This window comes from Heloderma suspectum, chromosome 3, assembly GCF_057233095.1.
Source record: "Heloderma suspectum isolate Gila_16-S chromosome 3, 16-S_ref, whole genome shotgun sequence".
Classification (NCBI taxonomy): Eukaryota; Metazoa; Chordata; class Lepidosauria; order Squamata; family Helodermatidae; genus Heloderma; species Heloderma suspectum.
In genome coordinates this window covers 15,422,766-15,442,880 of record NC_139460.1, presented here as the reverse complement: position 1 = coordinate 15,442,880, position 20,115 = coordinate 15,422,766, and the positions used below count along the sequence as shown (strand labels likewise).

Sequence of the window (20,115 nt, the reverse complement as noted above, 5' to 3'; positions counted from 1 at the left end):
TGCTACAGCCATTTTTAAGCACAGTATTTTTCTTCCTGTATCAACTCACCTTTATGCACTGCATTGTAATGGGATTAATTATCCTAATAATGCCCCTTGATCCAGCCACAGCCAGAAGGGGATGGCTTGTATTGCTATCATAGGTCCATGCACAAGTATAGAAGTTTTCATCTGCCTGAAATGTGCTATTAAGGACTATACATGCCACGGTGGAATTTCCCATTGCCCATCAAATACTGAAATATTACATAAAATGTGTTGGTTTGGAAAATTCATTCCTGGCTTGCAAGAAACCTGTAGCTGTTTTTAGTGAGAGTGTAGTTTGTTCCTTACATTATTTTCATGAGTAATTTTGCATTTGGCACCCAAAATAAAGACAAGACAAAGGATAGTTAAAGGGCAACCAGCCATGAAAATACTAGAGCTTGACTATAACTACCATGATTCCTGACCATTTACTATGCTGGTGTCAGGGTGGAAACTGAGCCGATAGAACCCCAGAGCAGTTCTGATTCTGAGGAGGATCAGCAATCCGTGAGAGAGGAGCCAGCTCATCCCTCACAGGCACAGCAGCTGGCAGAGATTCCTCCTGCCGGCATTCCTGAGATAGATAGTGATCCTAGCAGTGAGAAAGTGTGGGAACGGGGCTTCCTAGACGCTTGACGCAGACGCAGGGAGCGACGAGCGATGGAGGGCGCGGAAAGGAGGTATAGCACCCGTTTGGCACGCAAGCAACGGCCGCCTCCCGTGGACCCAAGGGAAAGAGGGAGGATCTCTCCCTAGCCCATAAGTTCAGGGTCTTCAAGTGACTCTCCTTCAAACGGGGATCAACTGCCTACTCGGAGTAGAGGCTTCTCTGCTGTTCCTTGCTTAGTCGCTGGTGATTAGCATCTGAAAGAGTCATTAAGTTGTAAAAGGATTAAAGCCTTGAAAAGAATCCATTCGTCTGTGTCTTGAGTTGGCTATTGGAATCTACTGAAAGAGGCCGCTAGGGCGCTCCTGACAGCTGGTTAGGGCTGGGGGAAGTTGATCCAAAACTTCTGGAAAACACCAGGCTTGGGGAAGCTGCTCCAGGGAGAGACCAGGGAAAGCAGGGGGGCTCACATGTGATCTTCAATGGTCAAGGGAATGGGTAAAACCTGGAGGCAATGGGAGTCACTGTGCTGGTAAAAAGATACAACTCAGGTGCAAAACCAGAGATTAGCAAAGAGGCTTTCTCAGTGTTCTAGTCAGAGGAATCAAGGCCACAATGACAGGGGATAGTGATTTCTTCCAACCCTCCTATAAACTCATTTTTCCCTAACCTCAATCCTTTCTAATACCCTCGTGTTTATATTTCATACCTCCACTTTCTTGTCTTTGAAGCACATAGGGTGGGTAGGCAAGATGGCCTAAACATAGCACTTTACCTTCTAGGCAGCAGGGGTGAGATAAAAAGCTCCACTTGCACACAGGAGTGCCACTGCCTCTTACAGAGTGGCAGAGCCAGCTTGCAAGAACTCTGCTTATCCAGAGCAAGTAACAGGAGAGACCCAGCTGTGGGCACAGCTCCTCCAGATGGGTTTGTGGCCCAGCTCTTTCTGCTTTAAAGTTATTACAAAGTGAAGTACCAAAGAAATAATTAAGGGGGCAAGATAAAATAAAGGCATGTTAAAGTTAGAGAAGGAAATGACAATAGAGGGGAGAAGTTCCAAAGTGGTTAAGATCTCATATAAAATCAATCACAAATATAAATTTTAATATTTAGCCCACTTTTTATTTTTACAGTCCTGATAAGGTATTCACTCTCATCCACTGACTGGTAGAATTATCTCAGCAGGCATTTTGGAGATTAAACAACTGCAACTTGTACACATGTGATTGAGACAGAGATTATTGTTTTTATGCTGTACTTGTGATTTAAATTTTTCTGAACCGCCCAGAGAGCTTTGGCTGTTGGGCAGTATAGAACTGTTAATAAATAAATAAGGATGGTTTGTGAAGATTTTTAAATAAGGGTGTTGCTACAATTCATTATTTGTCAGCTCTTCTTGAAGCATATAAAGAGCCTTGGAGTAAACATTATGAGATGCATCTAAAGAAGTGGATAGTATGCACAAAAGCTAAAGCAAGACTCTTCATCATATTATAAGATGGGCCATTCTTATGGATGGGGTGAAAGAGCATGATTTGCTCAGGGCCACCCTACGAACTCATGGCTGGAAACAACTGCTGTGCCACTAATCCCTTTGGAACCAGGTGGTCAGGGTTCACTGAGGGGCAAGCAGAAAGCCAAGAGCTGCTCCCTGCTGCATTTATGTGGGAGTGAGAAGAAGGGGATGAAGGAGATCAGTCAGTGGAGAAAGAAAACTGACAAACCACTGGGCCTGGAAAGGGCCACTGTGCAGTGAGCTCTAAGATCCAAAATAGAAGGGCATCGTTTAGTTTCGGTTACTTTGTGAAGTTAAGTCTTGATAAAAGCCTCTTCCACCACAGCCTCATTAAATTGGGAGAGCTATGAAGCCTCTCTGAAACCCATCCTAGAAACATAGTAAGTAAAGGATACATCGGCATCCACGTAGGACTGCAATAACCGTATTTCTCCTTGGGAATGGCATTCATATAACGTAACCTGGAGGTGGACAAAACACAAGAGATTAATGCTCCCAATTCCCATAGCTAAACTTTTCCACACAATGTATGAAATTCACCACACTGCTCAAGTTAACTCTCACTCCTACGGAGGGGAGTGGGGACATAAAATTGGCTTCATCTATGAGAATTCCTAGTATATTATCACAGCAGTAATTTGCTTAAACTGTCCCCAGGCCTGCTCAAGTCTTATGCTCTGTTAATCTGGCTTTACTACTGTGCTCCTATTCAGGAGCAGACTTGCCCATGGGGGAGATAGGGAGTGGGCTTTCGGTTCATGTGCTTCCTTTCCCTGCTCATTTACTGCAGGAATGAAGTCCAAATATGGTACGTGCACATTTTTGCTGACAGGTAGTGAGCTAAAATGAGTCACATAGCACAAGCAGCTTAAAAAGTTCACTTGCAAGCCATTTGAATATGCTGTTAGGCAAGGGGTATTTTTAAAAGTAGCCAGAGAAATATTCCAGATGTTTGCTACACCTAGCGGAATAGGCAAAGTGGTTTTCCATTCAAAGCCACCCTGAATGTTCAATTGAGTGATAAGCTTCAGTAAAAACTCTCAAACACATCTCTGGCTGCATGTGCTCCTCCCCACCTTATGTATACACTAATCTAGGATTAGAGCCAGCAACAACGACTAGCTTTGTACTATGCTATCCCACCACATCACAAATTGCAGGATTCAGCATTCAGAATCAAAAGAGCTGTATACCTTTTGGAAAATCCCAAGTTATATCCCAACATTTGTAACATCAGGGAAAGAAAACAAGATCCCAGAAAGCAGATAAAGAATGAAATGTAAGATTAATTTTAACATGCCACTCACTCTGTTGCTGCCAACAGTGGCAAACACCAGGGGATCGCCTTCCTTGCTGTGCCAATTAAACTGTACACCAAACAATGGCTGACTATGATCTTCCTGAAAAGCAAAAAGGCATAATTGAGATTCAAATCACAAAAATTATCCAATGTTGAGTGCATTTATGTTCTTGCTGAAACTGCTTAATATGTTTATTACACGTGATTGAGGATTTTTTCCCAGAACAAAACTACATGTTATGGCCAATATGGGGATATTATTGAAAAGAGCATCCCCACGTTGACTTCATTTTGACATCAACCCTTCATTTTGACATCAACCTTGACTGTTCATTGGAAGGACAGATCCTGAAGCTGAAGCTCAAATATTTTGGCTGCCTAATGTGAAGAGAAAACTCCCTGGAAAAGACCCTGATGCTGGGAAAGATCGAAGGCAAAAGGAGAAGGGGACGCAGAGGATGAGATGGCTACCGGTGCAATGAATATGAACTTGAGCACACTCCGGGAGAGAGCGGAGGACAGGAGGGCCTGGCGTGCTATGGTCCATGGGGTCACGAAGAGTCGGACATGACTGAACAACTGAACAACAACAATGTTGACTTCTCTCTCTCGCCACTGACATTTTGGAAGAGTGTGTTACGATATCATCATGCAGCACATTTTCCAGCCCCTCTCAGCAACGGCCAATGGGTGCAGAACTGTGCTACATGGGGAGGGATCACAGGTCTGTGGCTGAGCGCATGCTTTACATGCAGAAGGTCCCATGTCTGATCCCCGCTATCTCCAGGCAGGGCTAAGAAGGAATCCCAACTGAGACCCCGGAGAGCCACTGCCAGCCAGCATCAACGATACTGGGCTAGATGGACCCATAGCCTGACTCAGAATAAGACAGCTTCCTATGTTCCTATCCCACAGGTAAATGTACTCCTGTGTGGTATGGGGAAGCCATTCTTGGCAGCATGCCTATGTCACCAATGACATGCGATTCCACATGAAGACAAGGCTATTTGTCTGCACTAGCATAACGTGAGAAGTGTCCTGTTCCCGAAACCTTAGAGACTTACGTATTATTAACCGAGAGACAACCCTACTATTGGGTTCCCTATCTAGACAATTCAGTTGTTAGAATTGAAATTCATAATGTATTTGCAAAAATGATGCTCAGAAGACTCAGATGGTGCTTGTTGTTGTTGTTGTTCAGTCGTTCAGTCGTGTCCGACTCTTCATGACCCCATGGACCATAGCACGCCAGGCCTTCCTGTCCTGCGCTCTCTCCCGGAGTGTGCTCAAGTTCATACTCATTGCATCGGTGATGCTATCTAGCCATCTCATCCTCTGCCGTCCCCTTCTCCTTTTGCCTTCAGTCTTTCCCAGCATCAGGGTCTTTTCCAGAGAGTTTTCTCTTCGCATTAGGTGGCCAAAATATTGGAGCTTCAGCTTCAGTATCTGTCCTTCCAATGAGCAGTCAGGGTTGATTTCCTTTAGGATGGACTGATTTGACCTCCTTGCAGTCCAGGGGACTTGTAAGAGTCTTCTCCAGCACCACAGTTCGAAAGCATCAATTCTTCGGCGCTCAGCCTTCCTTAGAGTCCAGCTCTCACAGCCATACATTACTACTGGGAAAACCATAGCTTTGATTAGACGGACCTTTGTCGGCAAGGTGATGTCTCTGCTTCTTACTATGCTGTCTAGGTTTGCCATAGCTTTCCTCCCAAGGAGCAAGCGTCTTTTAATTTCATGGCTACAGTCACCGTCTGCAGTGATCTTGGAGCCCAAGAAAGTAAAATCTGTCACTGCTTCCATTTCTTCCCCTTCTATATGCCAGGAAGTGATAGGGCCAGATGCCATGATCTTCGTTTTTTTAATGTTGAGTTTCAAACCAGCTTTTGCACTCTCCTCTTTCACCCTCAACAAGAGGCTCTTGAGATCCTCTTCACTTTCTGCCATTAGGGTGGTATCGTCTGCATATCGGAGGTTGTTGATAATTCTCCCAGCAATCTTAATTCCGACCTCTGATTCATCCAACCCGGTGTTTCTCATGATGTACTCTGCATATAAGTTAAATAAGCAGGGTGACAATATGTCTTGTCGTACTCCTTTCCCAATTTTGAACCACTCGGTTGTTCCATGTCTGGTTCTTGCTTCTTGACCCTCGTACAGGTTTCTCAGGAGACAGGTAAGGTGGTCTGGTACTCCCATCACTTTAAGAATTTGCCACAGTTTGTTGTGATCCACACAATCAAAGGCTTTAGCGTAGTCAATGAAGCAGAAATACGACGTTTTTCTGGAATTCTCTTGCTTTCTCCATGATGCAGCGAATGTTGGCGATTTGATCTCTAGTTCCTCTGCCTCTTCTAAACCCAGCTTGTACTTCCGGTAGTTCTCGGTTCGCATACTGCTGAAGCCTAGCTTGTAGGATTTTGAGCATCACCTTGCTGGCATGTGAAAGGAGCGCAATTGTGCGGTAGTTTGAACACTCTTTGGCATTGCCCTTCTTTGGAACTGGCATGTAAACTGACGTTTTCCAGTCTTGTGGCCACTGTTGAGTGTTCCAGATTTGTTAGCATATTGAATGCAGCACTTTAACAGCATCATCTTTTAGGATTTTAAATAGCTCAGCTGGAATATTGTCATCTCCACTAGCTTTGTTGTTACTAATGCTTCCTAAGGCCCACTTGATTTCACTCTCAAGGATGTCCGGCTCACGTTCAGTGACCGCACTATCATGACTATCAGGGATATTCAGATCTTTCCTGTATAGTTCTTCTGTGTATTCTTTCCACCTCTTCTTAATCTCATCTGCTTCTGTTAGGTCCCTGCCTTCTTTGTCCTTTATCATGCCTGTCTTTGCACAAAACGTTCCCTTGAGATCTCCAATTTTCTTGAAGAGATCTCTAGTCTTTCCCATTCTGTTGTTTTCCTCGATTTCTTTGCATTGTTCATTTAAGAAGGCCTTCTTGTTTCTCCTTGCTATTCTCTGGAACTCTGCATTCAGTTGGATATATCTTCCCCTATCTCCCTTGCTTTTCGCTTCCCTTCTTTCCTCAGCCACTTGTAAAGCCTCATCAGACAGCCACTTGGCTTTCTTGCATTTCTTTTTCTTTGGGACAGATTTCGTTGCTGCCTCCTGAACAATGTTACGGACCTCTGTCCATAGTTCCTCAGGCACTCTGTCTATCAGGTCTAATCTCTTAAATCTATTCCTCACCTCCACTGTATATTCATAAGGGATATGATTTAGGTCATACCTGAATGGTTTAGTGGTTTTCCTGACGTTCTTCAATTTAAGCTGAAATTTTGCAACAAGAAGCTCATGATCTGAGCCACAGTCAGCTCCAGGTCTTGTTTTTACTGACTGTATAGAGCTTCTCCATCTTTGGCTGCAAAGAACATAATCAATCTGATTTCGATATTGACCATCTGGTGATGTCCATGTGTAGAGTCGCCTCTTGTGCTGTTGGAAAAAAGTGTTTGCTATGATCAGCGTGTTCTCTTGGCAAAACTCTATTAGCCTTTGTCCTGCTTCATTTTGTACACCAAGGCCATGCCTGCCTGTTATCCCGGTGATTTCCTGACTTCCTACTTTAGCTTTCCAATCCCCTATGATGAAGAGGACATCTTTTTTTGGTGTTAGTTCTAGAAGGTGTTGTAGGTCTTCATAGAACCGATCAACCTCAGCTTCTTCGGCCTCAGTGGTTGGGGCATAGACTTGAATTACTGTGATGTTGAATGGTTTGCCTTGGATTCGTACTGAGATCATTCTATCATTTTTAAGATTGTACCCCAGTACTGCTTTTCCCACCCTTTTCTTGACTATGAGTGCTACTCCATTTCTTCTAAGGGATTCTTGCCCACAGTAGTAGATATGATGGTCACCTGAATTAAATTCGCCCATGCCTGTCCATTTTAGTTCGCTGATTCCCAAGATGTCGATGTTCAATCTTGCCATCTCATGTTTGACCACCTCCAGCTTACCTTGATTCATTGATCTGACATTCCAGGTTCCTAAACAATATTGTTCTTTACAGCATCGGATTTTCTTTTCACCACCAGACACATCCACAGCTGAGTGTCCTTTCGGCTTTGGCCCAGCCGCTTTGTTCTTTCTGGCGCTACTTGGAAATACCCTCTGCTCTTCCCCAGTGGTATATTGGACACCTTCCGACCTGAGGGTCTCATCTTCCGGCGTCATATCTTTTAGCCTTGTGATACGTTCCATGGGGTTTCCTTGGCAAGAATACTGGAGTGGGTTACCAACTGAAATTTTGGTCAAGAATTAGGGTAGGCATAGAAAATACGGTTAAACAACCAGTTGCATCAAGTAGAAAATAGCAACAGCAACAGAAAGAAAAAAAAGCTAACCCAAAGCACCTCCTAATCCAATGCTGTAAGTCTTAGTCCAATTCCAATTTATGAATCAGAAGGCTAGGAAGTTGAGTGGTGGGGGCTGAGGAAAACAACTGTATATGCTTGACATTTCCAGTATGCCAAATGTCATGTCAGGTTTCAGGGAAATGATGGACATACTGATAACCAGCCCTAGTCAAAATAAATAAGTTACTCTTGTAATGGTATTTACATTTGGAAAAAGGCAAAAACTTTGGGGTAGTCATATGCTTTGCATGCATAAAGGTCCCAAGCATAAATTCCCAACATTGCCAGCTAAAACAATCTCATGTAGCAGGGCTGGAAAAAGAAAAAAGCCTCTACCTGAGACTGAGGAGAGCCACTCCACAGAATACACACTACTGGGCTAGAAAAAAATAATAGAGGGATATACAGTCAGGGCCAGAAATATCGGAACAACGATAACTGTTTTGGCAGTTGGCCTTTGTACACCACCACATTGAAGTTTCAAGGAAACACACCCAGATGGGAGCGAAGTCAGGACTTTCAGCTGTAATTCAAGGGGCTTGACAGAAGTGGGGCACTAACCATTCAGGAAGGACAGCCAGTGTCATACACACACACCCATCATTGCTGGCTCATAAGTAATGGAACAAACCAACATCATTTCAAACTTAAGGGTCACCTTTAATACCTGGAGGAAAATCCTTTGTAGTCAGTGAATGCCTGAAGTCTGGAACCCATGGACATGACCAAATGCTGAGTTTCCTCCCTCGAGATGCTTTGCCAGGCCTTTACTGCAGCTGCCTCCAGTTGCTGCTTGTTTGTGGGTCTTTCTGCCTTCAGTCTTGTCTTCAGTAAGTGAAAAGCAGGCTCTATTGGGCTGAGATCAGGTGACTGACTTGGCCATTGAAGAACATCCCACTTCTTTGCCTGGAGAAACTCTGGGGTAGCTTTTGCTGTATGTTTTGGGTCATTATCCATCTGCAATATGAAGCGGCGTCCTATCAGTTTGGAAGCATTCGGTTGAATCTGAGCAGGAATTATAGCCCTATACACTTCAGAATTCATCCTGCCGCTTTTATCAGCAGTCAGGTCATCAATAAACAGCAGTGACCCGGTTCCATTGGCGGCCATACATGCCCATGCCATAACACTGCCTCCACCATGTTTGACAGATGATGTGGTATGCTTTGGATCATGAGCTGTTCCTTTCCTTCTCCATACTTTTCTCTTCCCATCATTCTGGTACAAGTTAATCTTGGTCTCATCAGTCCAAAGAATCTTATTCCAGAACTGGGCAGGCTTTTTTAGGTGTTTGCTGGCAATGGCTAATCCGGCCTGTCTGTTCTTGAGCATTACCAGTGGTTTGCACCTTGTTGTGAAGCCTCTGTTTTTACATCCATAAAGCCATCTCTTGACTGTGGATGTTGACAATGGCATGTCTACCTACGCAAGAGCGTTCTTGACCTGGCTAGATGTTGTGAAAGGGTTCCTCTTCACCATGAGCAGAATTCTGTAGTCATCCACTTGAGTTGTCTTCCGTGGTCTTCCAGGCCTTTTGCTGTTGCTGAGCTTGCCAGTTGATTCCTTCTTTTTCAAGATGTTCCGAACTGTTATGTTGGCCACTCCCACTGTTTTTGCTATCTCTCTGATGGGTTTATTTTGTTTCCTCAGCTCAATGATGGCCTTCTTCACTCGCATAGACACCTCTTTGGACCTCATGTTGGGAGTTCCAGTGAACAGCTACCAAATGTAAATGTAACACTCAGAACCACCTCCAGGCCTTTTATCTGCTTGATTGGTCATGGGGTACCCAGGAAACAGGCCACACCTGGCCATGCAGCTGCTTGTCAGCCATTTGTTTCATTACTTATGAAACAAATAAGTTTCATAAGTAATGATGGGGGGGGGGTATGCCACTGGCTGTTCTTCCTGAATGGTTAGTGCCCCACTTTTGTTAAACCCCTTCAATCACAGCTGAAAGTCCTGACTTCACTCCCATCTGGGTGTGTTTCCTTGAAACTTCAATGTGGTGGTGTACAGAGGCCAACTGCCAAAACAGTCATCCTTGTTCCAATATTTCTGGCCCTGACTGTATGTTCTCATTCAGCATAAAGCAGCTTCCTATGCTCATATCCAAATCTCAGTCAACTTAAGCTGCTTCTGACATGAGTGGAAAACAACAGATACACCACTACCATTCTCCTCAAGTACACATACTCAATATTAAGCCCTCCTATATCCATGCTCCCAAGAAACCTACAGTAGGACTTGGTCTGGAGCTTTTGAAAAAGCACATATCTCCACTATCCTGTATGACCAAAATATGCATAAATATTTTGACATACAAGTTGTTCAGTGGGATTTCACCAATGGTTCAGAGTGTGTATTCCTAGCATTTGACTGTACAACAGGGGAAGGGGGATTTGGCAGCTGGTACACAATCTTTAGAGTCACAGTCTTCATTTACATTTCTAGCTGCATAAACTCAAAACTTCATGTGCAGCACCTGCCAAGTTTCCAAAAGAAGACTGAGGCTGAGTGATCAAGGGAATGGCATCTATGTGGCTCCTTGACCCTTTTGGTGTCTAGCATTCACAAAAGTCATCTAAATGTGCATTTATTTGCTTATGTCATGCAATTTATTACAACTGTAGAACCAATCCCTTTCTGGTACAGAAATCAGCATTTTTTTAAAAAGTACATACAGCCCAGCTTATATTTATTAAAACTGGAACAGGAGCTCTGCATGTATAGTACCTGGCAAAAAGTATAGTGTGCTTTCCCAGTGTATAATCCACATGTAGCACTTGGCATGGGGTGGGGGGGCAAAGAGAAGAACAGAGAAGGAATAGCAGGCAATCCTATAAGACACATTGAACAAGATAACTGAGCCTAGAAACCCTTTCAGAATCTATTTGCACTAAATGCCTTTTCTCCATGTTAAGGTTTTGGCATTATCTTTTCAAACACCTCCAGAAAGGGCCTTTACTTCTTTACAGTCTTGTGTTAGACTTCAAGCTGCTTATCTTAGCCATCCAAAAAAAGAACACCACCCTTCAATTTCCTGTGAGTTGTTAAAATATAACTGCTTTCCTGTTGTTCAATCTTCACCTGCACATGCCTCCCACACAAACATGCAACAGCATTTAAAATGAGCGTTTAAGACTGAATTATGACAAAACAGTGTTTTGTGTCTAAAAAGAACACTTCCCTGAAAACCACCACCAAAAGTGGTCATGTTTAAGTTTAGCGCTTGCGGGATGTATGCACGAGCTCTCTTACCAACTGCCCCACAAAGGGAATTACTGTACTGAGATAATATACTGAAATGTCTTTAAATCTGCTCCCAATTACTTTTCTCCTAAAAGCAGGACTCACCTAGCTCAGGATGTGGACACAGCCACTACCTTTATAAAAAAATGAAAAACATTGGACAAATTCATGGAAGATATGCCTATCCACAGCTATTTGCTATGACAGGTACATTCAGTGGCAGAGCGCCTGCTTTGCATGCACAAGGTCCCAGGTTCAATCCCCGGCATCTCTAGGTAGGACTGGTAGACTCCTGCCTGAAACCTCAGAAAGCCGCCGCCAATCAGTGCAGACAATACTAAGATAGATGGACCAATGGTCTGACTCAGTATAAGGCAGCTCCTTATGTTCCAGCCTCCATGTTCAGAGGCAGCACACTCCAAAATGCAAGCCATTTCGCTGGCTGCTCCTCAGAACAGACTAAATGGGCCTTGGTTTGATCCAGTAAAATAGTTCTTAGGATCGCAGCTTAAGAACAGAAAGCTATTATTATTTTCAATTATGTCAGCAATACACAGTTTCTTACTGTAATATACTTTTCTTTTTACACAAAAGCAGACCCCATATCTAAATTGGTGAATACCTTGAGGCTGTTTACACATTTGAAGGAATATTTGCATTTCTTCGACTTCCATTTTCCTTTGCCCCAGCTTTTCCTTCCTGGAGCATTAGGGGTGTTTGTAGGGGTGTCAGGGCGTTCAGTGTTAGTACCACTCTCTATGCTAACAGCATCATCCTGAAAACATAAAAACAGGTTGATTTTCAAAACCACAGATTAACACCAGACATACAGCAGCGGCAGAAAACTAACTTGCTAGCATACAGAAACATCCACCACCTACTCCAGAATGGCAAGGAAAACTTGTTCAGAAACAGAGGGCTCATGATGACAACTGAGAATATTCAACAAAAATAGACCAGACAATTTAGAATTCTAGTCTCAAGTTCCCATCTGATAATCCTGCCTTCTATATAGAAGAACAACTAAGAGCCTTGTGGCAAAGACTAACACATTTAGGGCACAATCCTGTCTGGATCCCCATCAGCCCCTGAACTCAGAGGCTGATGGGCATCCTACTCAGAGCAGGAGAAGCACGGAGGTGATCATCACCTCCACAGTTTTCCCACTCGACACTTTTGCTAGACAGGTGTTTTTACCTGACCATCTAGGGTTCTGCAGAATGGGAGGAAAGGAAGATGGGGAAGGCTGGGAGGAAAGGAAGATGGGGAAGATAGCTCATCTCGCCATTTCCCCAGTCCCCTCCCCCAGAACCACCCCCTTTCTGTCCTCTCTGAGGTTGCCTTTGTGAGCTCAGAGAGGCAGTTGGTGCAGTTCTCTGCACTCTGACTGCAAAGGGGAGGGGAGCTTGGACTCCTGGGTCTGAGTGTGGAGCGCTGTCCAGGAATCCAAACTATCCTATGCCCCACACACACACCAGAAGCTGTCTAAGGGCCATAGGATTGCTCTCTCAGTGTAGCATGAGCTTCCTTGGGGTAGAGTCCCATACATAAGATTCATGGAGAAGTCTCCTAAAGGCAAAAGAAAAAGATGTAAAAGTCATGGGTAGTATCCAATCTATGTCCCTCCGCTGATGGAAGACAACTATCAGCGGAAGAGGGAGGGCTGTGTGGTGAAATGGGGAACTGTTGTTTTTATTAAAGTTAGTTCAGGCAATATTTATTCCTGGGGTCAGCTGTACTGATGGTGGAAATCTATGCTAACTGAGCTTTATTCCTGGACTGGGATTGGTCCATGGGGTTCTGAGAGGGTTTTGATACCTGAAGGGGAGTGGGAGACAGTTGGAAGTTGATGGGATGAGTTGGGCTGGAAGCTGAGGGAAAACGAGTTCAATATCTTTGTGTGTGCTGATTTGATTATTTCACTTGGCTTTGGAGGAACATGAACTGTTAATGTTACTTTATAACAAAATTAAAACATTGTCATTTACCCAGTGTGGCTTAGTGGAGATCAATACTCACATGAACTGGAGCTGGCAGTTTATAAAACAGCAACATAGTTGCTCTGGTATACTTGAAGGTACAGAGTAAAGGAAAAGAAATACCTGGAGTGGGGGCAGCAGGCTGGTAGTTCCCGGGTTAGGCCTCTCACTTCCACTGGGTAAGGCGTCACAGGGGGCATTTCCTGCGATTCCACCTCCCCTGCACCATTTCAGAGTCCCCCAACCCTCCAGAATAGATACTGGGGGGGGGCACATGGGGAGAAAACTGCCCTCTCCCCTTTCCATTGATGGAGAGCCACTAATTGAATACCACCCATTTCTACACAGAGCACAAATTAATACAAGATCCAATCACCAAGAGTGGCTCCCTTACTAGGGAAACAACTTGTCCCACTTTCAGCCACGCATACTATCTTTCTTGCATATCAGTAGCCAATACTTGGAAGTGGGTCCCATCTTTTCTGATGGGATCTTGCATTCCTTTGCGCTCTGCATAGAAATGTGGCTCTCCCCATTTCTATCACCTACATTTCTTGGCCTTGTCATGTAGAATTTTCTCTTTTTCTCTGTAGCTAAGTGCACATAAACCCAACAAGTTGACAAAGTAGGCTCCAGCCCACAAAAGGTTATGCCACAATAAATTTGGGAGTTTTTAAGAGGTATCTGTACACTCTTGCTTTTGGGGTGAGAGACTAACAGAGATTCCCCTCTGGAATTAAGCAACTCTAGGCGCATTCCCCGATTTCCGGCTACATGGTGTTACCGAGAATTGTGCAAGGAGGTTAAAGCAGCCCTCACCATACCCTATGATCCATCAGCCGTGGTTCCCATTTATTACTTGTGGAGCTTTTATGAAAGGAAACAGGTTCCATGCATAAATAGGTTCAAATTATCACAAGTACAGCAACACAAAGTAACTTTAAAAGGGAATATGAGTACATGAATCTGCCTTATATTGATTCAGACTCTTGCTCCACATACCCAGCATTGTTTATCCTGACCAGCAGCTCCTGCTGCAAGATCTCAAACATGACTTTCCCCCAGACTTTCTAGGAAACTCTGGGATTGAACGTGGGACCTCCTCTCTGCAAAGTACATGCTTTACAACTAAGGAACAGTTCCCCCACAACATTCAAATGTGGGATGTCGCAATTCATAGCTAAGAGACGGCCAGTATGCTACACCACGAATTCAAATAAAATACTACAAGGGCTTCTTCTTTTTGCTGTAGATCTCCAGTTCACCCAGAAATATTGTTAAGTTATTCTAGTGGAACTAAAAGAGCTATTTTATGACGATATTTTAAGGTTTCCCCTCCCTTAATACAGGTGATGGAAGGCACTTCCCAGAGTGCAACCAGAGGGCATTCTTGTTTTTTATTTGTATAAAATAGCTCTTATGACCATATTTTAAGGTTTCCCCTCCCTCCAACACACAATTTTTCAGCATGCTGCACTTTACATTAGTGGGTGCGCAGCTGCAATAGTGCAGTTTTAGTGCATGCACTTTCAGGAGGTAATGAATTACAGAGACAGGATTTCTCCTCTGTGAAATGTCCCTGAGCGACAAATGTGAAAAGGTACAAAACAAGAATGCCATCTGGTGGCACTCTGGAAGTGCCTTCCAACATCTATATTTACTCTATTTTTATACCACCCTTCAATCATATTCCCAGGGTGGTATATCCTCAGTGAACAGTTCAATGTTACACTTCTATAAAGAAGTATAGGAAAAATGTTTATTTCCCAGGAACCACCAACCAGACAAGATTTGAGTGCCTATAAAAAAAAATTCCAGTAGAAGAAAGATGTTCTTTTTAAGAGGGCATTCCCAAGTACCTGGCTGCATAAAGCTCTTGAGAATAGATAACTACTCATTCTACTGTGAAGCTGATTTCTCCTACTGGGTTGATCTCAAATTACCAGGCATAAGAACTGGCTATGGCTGCAGGCGGAAATGAGGGAAAGCTAATGAAATGAAGAGGTGAAATTTAATTCAAAGTAAGGAGTTCAAAAAAAGGCTCAGTTGTCCCCGGTGGGGTGGAAGACCCCGGTGGGAATATTTTTTTTACACTTTTTTTTGAAAGAAAAGAATATAGGATATCTTATGATGAAGAGATGTTAAGTTCATCAAGCCCTTGTTGTTGTTCAGTCGTTAAGTCATGTCCAACTCTTCGTGACCCCATGGACCATAGCACGCCAGGCCTTCCTGTCCTGCTCTCTCTCCCGGATTGTGCTCAAATTCATATTCATTGCATCCGTGATGCTATCTAGCCATCTCATCCTCTGCCGTCCCCTTCTCCTTTGGCCTTCAGTCTTTCCCAGCATCAGGGTCTTTTCCAGAGAGTTTTCTCTTCGCATTAGGTGGCCAAAATATTTAAGCTTCAGTATCTATCCTTCCAATGAGCACTCAGGGTTGATTTCCTTTAGGATTGACTGATTTGACCTCCTTGCAGTCCAGAGGACTTGTCAGAGTCTTCTCCAGCACCACAGTTCAAAGGCATCAATTCTTTGGCGCTCAGCCTTCCTTATAGTCCAGCTCTCACAGCCATTCGTTGCTACTGGGAAAACCATAGCTTTGATTAGACGGACCTTTGTCGGCAAGGTGATGTCTCTGCTTCTTACTATGCTGTCTAGGTTTGCCATAGCTTTCCTCCCAAGGAGCAAGTGTCTTTTAATTTCATGGCTACAGTCACCATCTGCGGTGATCTTGGAGCCCAAGAAAATAAAATCTGTCACTGCTTCCATTTCTTCCCCTCCTATATGCCAGGAAGCGATGGGGCCAGATGCCATGATCTTCGTTTTTTTAATGTTGAGTTTCAAACCAGCTTTTGCACTCTCCTCTTTCACCCTCAACAAGAGGCTCTTGAGATCCTCTTCGCTTTCTGCCATTAGGGTGGTATCGTCTGCATATCGGAGGTTGTTGATAATTCTCCCAGCAATCTTAATTCCGACCTCTGATTCATCCAACCCGGCATTTCTCATGATGTACTCTGCATATAAGTTAAATAAGCAGGGTGACAATATGCAGCCTTGTCGTACTCCTTTCCCAATTTTGAACCAATCGGTTGTTCCACGTCCGGTTCTTACTACTGCTTCTTGTCCCTCATACAGGTTTCACAGGAGACAGGTAAGATCATCAAGCCCTACCGTGCATTAAAAAGAGTCTGGTGGATTTGGGTAAGATTTGAGTGGGCAGAATGTAGATTGGGGTCACTGGTAAAACACCAACTACTGCGGTTGGAAATGGTCATGTAATTTAATGGTCACAGACTACTTTTTGCATCTCCCTTCTAATCCTCAAAAGTTAAAAGCTAGGGGAGTTAAGAATCCATCCACCCAACCACCCATCCCCCAGAAAACTGCAGATGTCAGGCACCCAACTACACCTGCAACCCCCAAATGGAGTAGACAGTTACAACACTCCTGTGTGTCACCCCAGGAGTGTGGAATTGATCAGACTCCTCTAACCATTATCCCCCCAATATGACATAAAAAGCAAAGTAAACACTTGGTTGCTAGATATTTTTAAAATGTTTCCTCTTTTCTCAGTAAAATCAGTTAATAAGTCTTATAAAATATTCCCTCCCTATATATTTTGGAGGGGTAAGCAAGCCCTGCTAGTGAAAGATCTGCCTTTCTGTTTGCTTTTATTATTCTGTAAAGCACCGTGTACATGGATGGCACTGTAAATTTAAAAATAAAAAGCCAGTTTTCAACAATGGCATATTCTAAACAGCCTCCCCCAACCTGGTGCCCTCCAGATGTTTTGAATTACAGCTGCCAGCATTCCTGACCCTTGGCCATGCTGGCTGGGGGCTGTGGTGTCCTTGGTGTACCACTATACTTTCTCCCATTTATGCGAATGGCTGTTATCCACTCCTATCAGGAAAAAGTAAACCACTGCACTTGGGCACATTGTTGTAGTGGAGCCAAAACCTGCTTACCACCCCCTACACTGGGTGGCCTGACCCAAACATTGTGGGGTGTGGGGTGGGGTGTACAACAAGTGCCATCCTCCTGTACACCCATCATCCACCCCAAGAACAAGCATTTTCCTAGGAGTAGTAGTTATTATTAGCTCAACCTTCCCCCCATTAAGAAAGAATTCCTTCTACGAGTCTTAGAAAGTGAGAGCAGGCTTCCCTAATACAGCACCCTCCAATGGCACCTGCAGGCACCCACAAAGCTTTTTTTATTTAAAAAAAAAAACATTTTTAAATATATGTACATGGATGTATCATTAGCAATGAATACATATGAAATGCCAATACATGGAAATAGAACTTATTAGCAATTACATATAACCTTGATATTTCTCTCCAATCCCTTCCTTTGCTTTTTCTCTCCCTTCCCCATCCCCATTTCTCAAATTCCCAAATGTGCCCACAGGTCCAAAAAGGCTGGGGACCCCTGCGTCAGGGAGGGTACCTCAGTGGTAGAACACTAACTTTGTATACGGAAGAACTCAGTTTCAACCCCTGGCATCTCCAGTTTAGCAGTCTCAGATAGCACTACTGGGGACAAACCTCTAGCCTGAACCCTTTGGAGAGCTACTGCTAGTGGGAGTACACAGCTATGGATCAATGGCTTGACTTAGGGCGCAATCCTATCAGGATCCCCATCAGCCTCTGAACTTGGAGGCTGACAGGCATCCTATGCAGAGCAGGAGAAGCACAGAGTGATCTTCGCCTATGTGCTCCTCCCACCCTACATTTTTGCTAGATGGGCTTTTTTGCCCATCTAGCTGAGACATTGGGGAGGGGGAGGAAAGGAGGCTGGGGAAGCTGGAGGATTCCTTGTAAGCCGGCCTCCCCAGTCCCCTCCCGTCCCCACCCATGGGGACACCCCCATTATCTTCCCTCCGAGGTCACCTTTGCGACCTCGGAGAGGAAGAGAGCATGGTTCTCTCTGTGCCGGCTGCAAGGGGGAGCTTGGACTCCAGGGTCCGAGGTTGGAGCATTGTCTCTGACCTCGGATCCAGTAATCCAAATTATCCTATGGCCCTCCAGACGCTGTCTAGGGGCCATAGGATTGCTGTCCCCATGGCTTAGCTCACTGGGATGGCAAGACCGCGGGGATGACCATTTCAGAGTGCAGGTGGGGATTCCCATAATTGAAAGCTCCGCCATACAAAAATTTATTTGCACACTGAAAACAAGCAGCTCAGGAAGGTTCTCCCTGCTAGTTTTCTCTGTGGATAATTTTCATTTCTTTAGGTATACAGAAGATAGCTAGCAGAAAATCTCCGGTCTTCTTTCAGAATTGCTTGTTTTCTTTCTGCAGAAATTCACTTACTTTTTGGTATGGAGAAGGTGGCTAGGATAGAAACCTAGGATGCCAAGGATGGCGTTTTTAGCCTAGCCATCTTCCCCACACCAAGTCAACATTCAAGCACACAGAAAGCTGGCATGGTGATGAGAAGGCTTCTACCCTAGCCTACTCCCTAACGTGCTGGCTCTCTACATACAGAAACCAGACTTGGTACCTCGAACGTACTGGGGAAGAAGGTTCTAGCCTAACCCTTCCCCAAACATGCTCGCTTTCTATGCGCAAGGGTGTGATGTGTGCAGATGGCTAACCTAGAAACCTGGATCCCAGGAAGAAGGGTCCTAATCTAACCTAAGAGGGGCCATAGGTCAGCGAAAGAGCACTTGCTTTGCATGCAGAAGATCCCAAGCCCAATTCCCAGCATCTCCCGGCAGGGCTGGAAAAACTCCTGCCTGAAATCCCGGAGAGCCTCTGCTCGTCGGCGCTGACAACGCTGGGCTAAGCGGGCCACGGGTTTCACTCCGTAGGAGGCAGTTTCCTATATAACCTTCCCCCTGACGTGCTGGCTTTCTACATGCAGGGGCTTACCTCCCCCCTCCCTTTTTAAGGACATGCATTCCAAAAGGTGGGCATCCCCCCCCCCCACACACACACACCTGTGGGCTGAAGCAGCACAGCTCGGACACAGATCGGCCCCCTCCTCAGTGAGGACTAGGCCCACTGTCAAGGCAAGGTGCTGCAACCCTGGTGCCGCGCAGGCGCCTCCCCGCGCCCCCCAGGATGTCCCCAGGGGGAGGGCGGGGGGAGGCCGCGCAGCGCAGCGCCGCCCCGCCCCGGTTGCTAGGCGACGCGCTAGGCCCCGGGCCTGAGACCCCCGTCCCGTCCCGTCCCAGTATCAGCCGGGGAGGGGGCGCGGGGGCGCCGCGCCTCCTCCTTCGCGGCGGGCCTCTCACGTTCTCGTCCCCAGACAGGTCCCCGGGGTTGCTGTTCTCGTCGCTGCTCAGCTTCTGCTTCTTCGCCGGCATCTCCGCTCCCGCCGCCGCGTCGCCTCTTCCTCCGCCTCCCCCTCGCCGCCGCTCAGACATCTTTCCCCGCCCCTCATGCCGCGGCCGTAAAGCGCGGCGCCCAAGGGGAATCGCCGGCCGCGGGCAGCCCCGGCGACGCTTAGCCACGCCGCCGTGAAGCGCACGCTCCCCGCGCTGTCGCAAAGCGGGCGACGAGCGCCGCACCGCTGCAAAAGCGAAGCGGACGCGCACGCGCGCGTGCGCAGGGCCAGTGGCATAGATTAAGAGCGATGGTAGAGCCTCGCTAGGGCGGACGTTAGGGGGCGAGCGTTTCCGGGAATTGGGGCTCCTGTGCCTGCCTCTGCCTGGCACCAATCTCCTGCTGCGGGCCTGTGCAGGCTTAGAACCAGTGGAGGCTGGTGGCTCCACTTTCGGTGGGGTAGTACATGAGTTTGTTTGTTTGTTTGTTGTATTTTTATCCCGCTCCTCAGCCTAAAAAGGGACCCGGAGCGGCTTACAATCAATGAACAAAGAAGATAGTCCCTGCCTGCAGGCTTACAAACTAAAAAAGACACGGCACACAAGGAAAAGGCGATGGGGAGGGGAGAAAAAAGAATGAAGTAGACTGTCAGCGGGGCTGGTGGGATGGCCCTGTCCCCCCCTCTCATCTCCCAAAAGAGATGATGTTCCCTTTGCCTGCTTCCTCGCTCCTTCTTCTTCCCCACAGGGCCATGGATGTCAGCCCTGTGAGGGCGGGGGGAGTCC

General features: G+C 45.7%; 1 protein-coding gene across 3 annotated transcripts in view; it reads right to left on the bottom strand.

Annotated features, from left to right (window-relative positions):
* The window catches only part of EED (embryonic ectoderm development), a 33,892-nt gene extending 14,433 nt beyond the window's left edge, over nt 1-19,459 (bottom strand). For 2 of the 3 annotated variants that reach the window (XM_084842521.1, XM_084842519.1), the window contains exons 1-5: nt 19,300-19,459; nt 11,699-11,851; nt 3,458-3,550; nt 2,546-2,611; nt 50-175 (exon numbers count right to left, since the gene is read on the bottom strand). In XM_084842521.1, the coding sequence (XP_084698647.1) occupies nt 50-175; nt 2,546-2,611; nt 3,458-3,550; nt 11,699-11,851; nt 19,300-19,431 (570 nt within the window). In that variant the 5' untranslated portion in view covers nt 19,432-19,459. Of the gene's footprint in view, nt 1-49; nt 176-2,545; nt 2,612-3,457; nt 3,551-11,698; nt 11,852-13,095; nt 14,102-19,299 lie in introns of those variants that run through there. The other variant, XM_084842520.1, reaches the window with a different exon arrangement.
* Between the last annotated feature and the right edge of the window lie 656 nt (nt 19,460-20,115).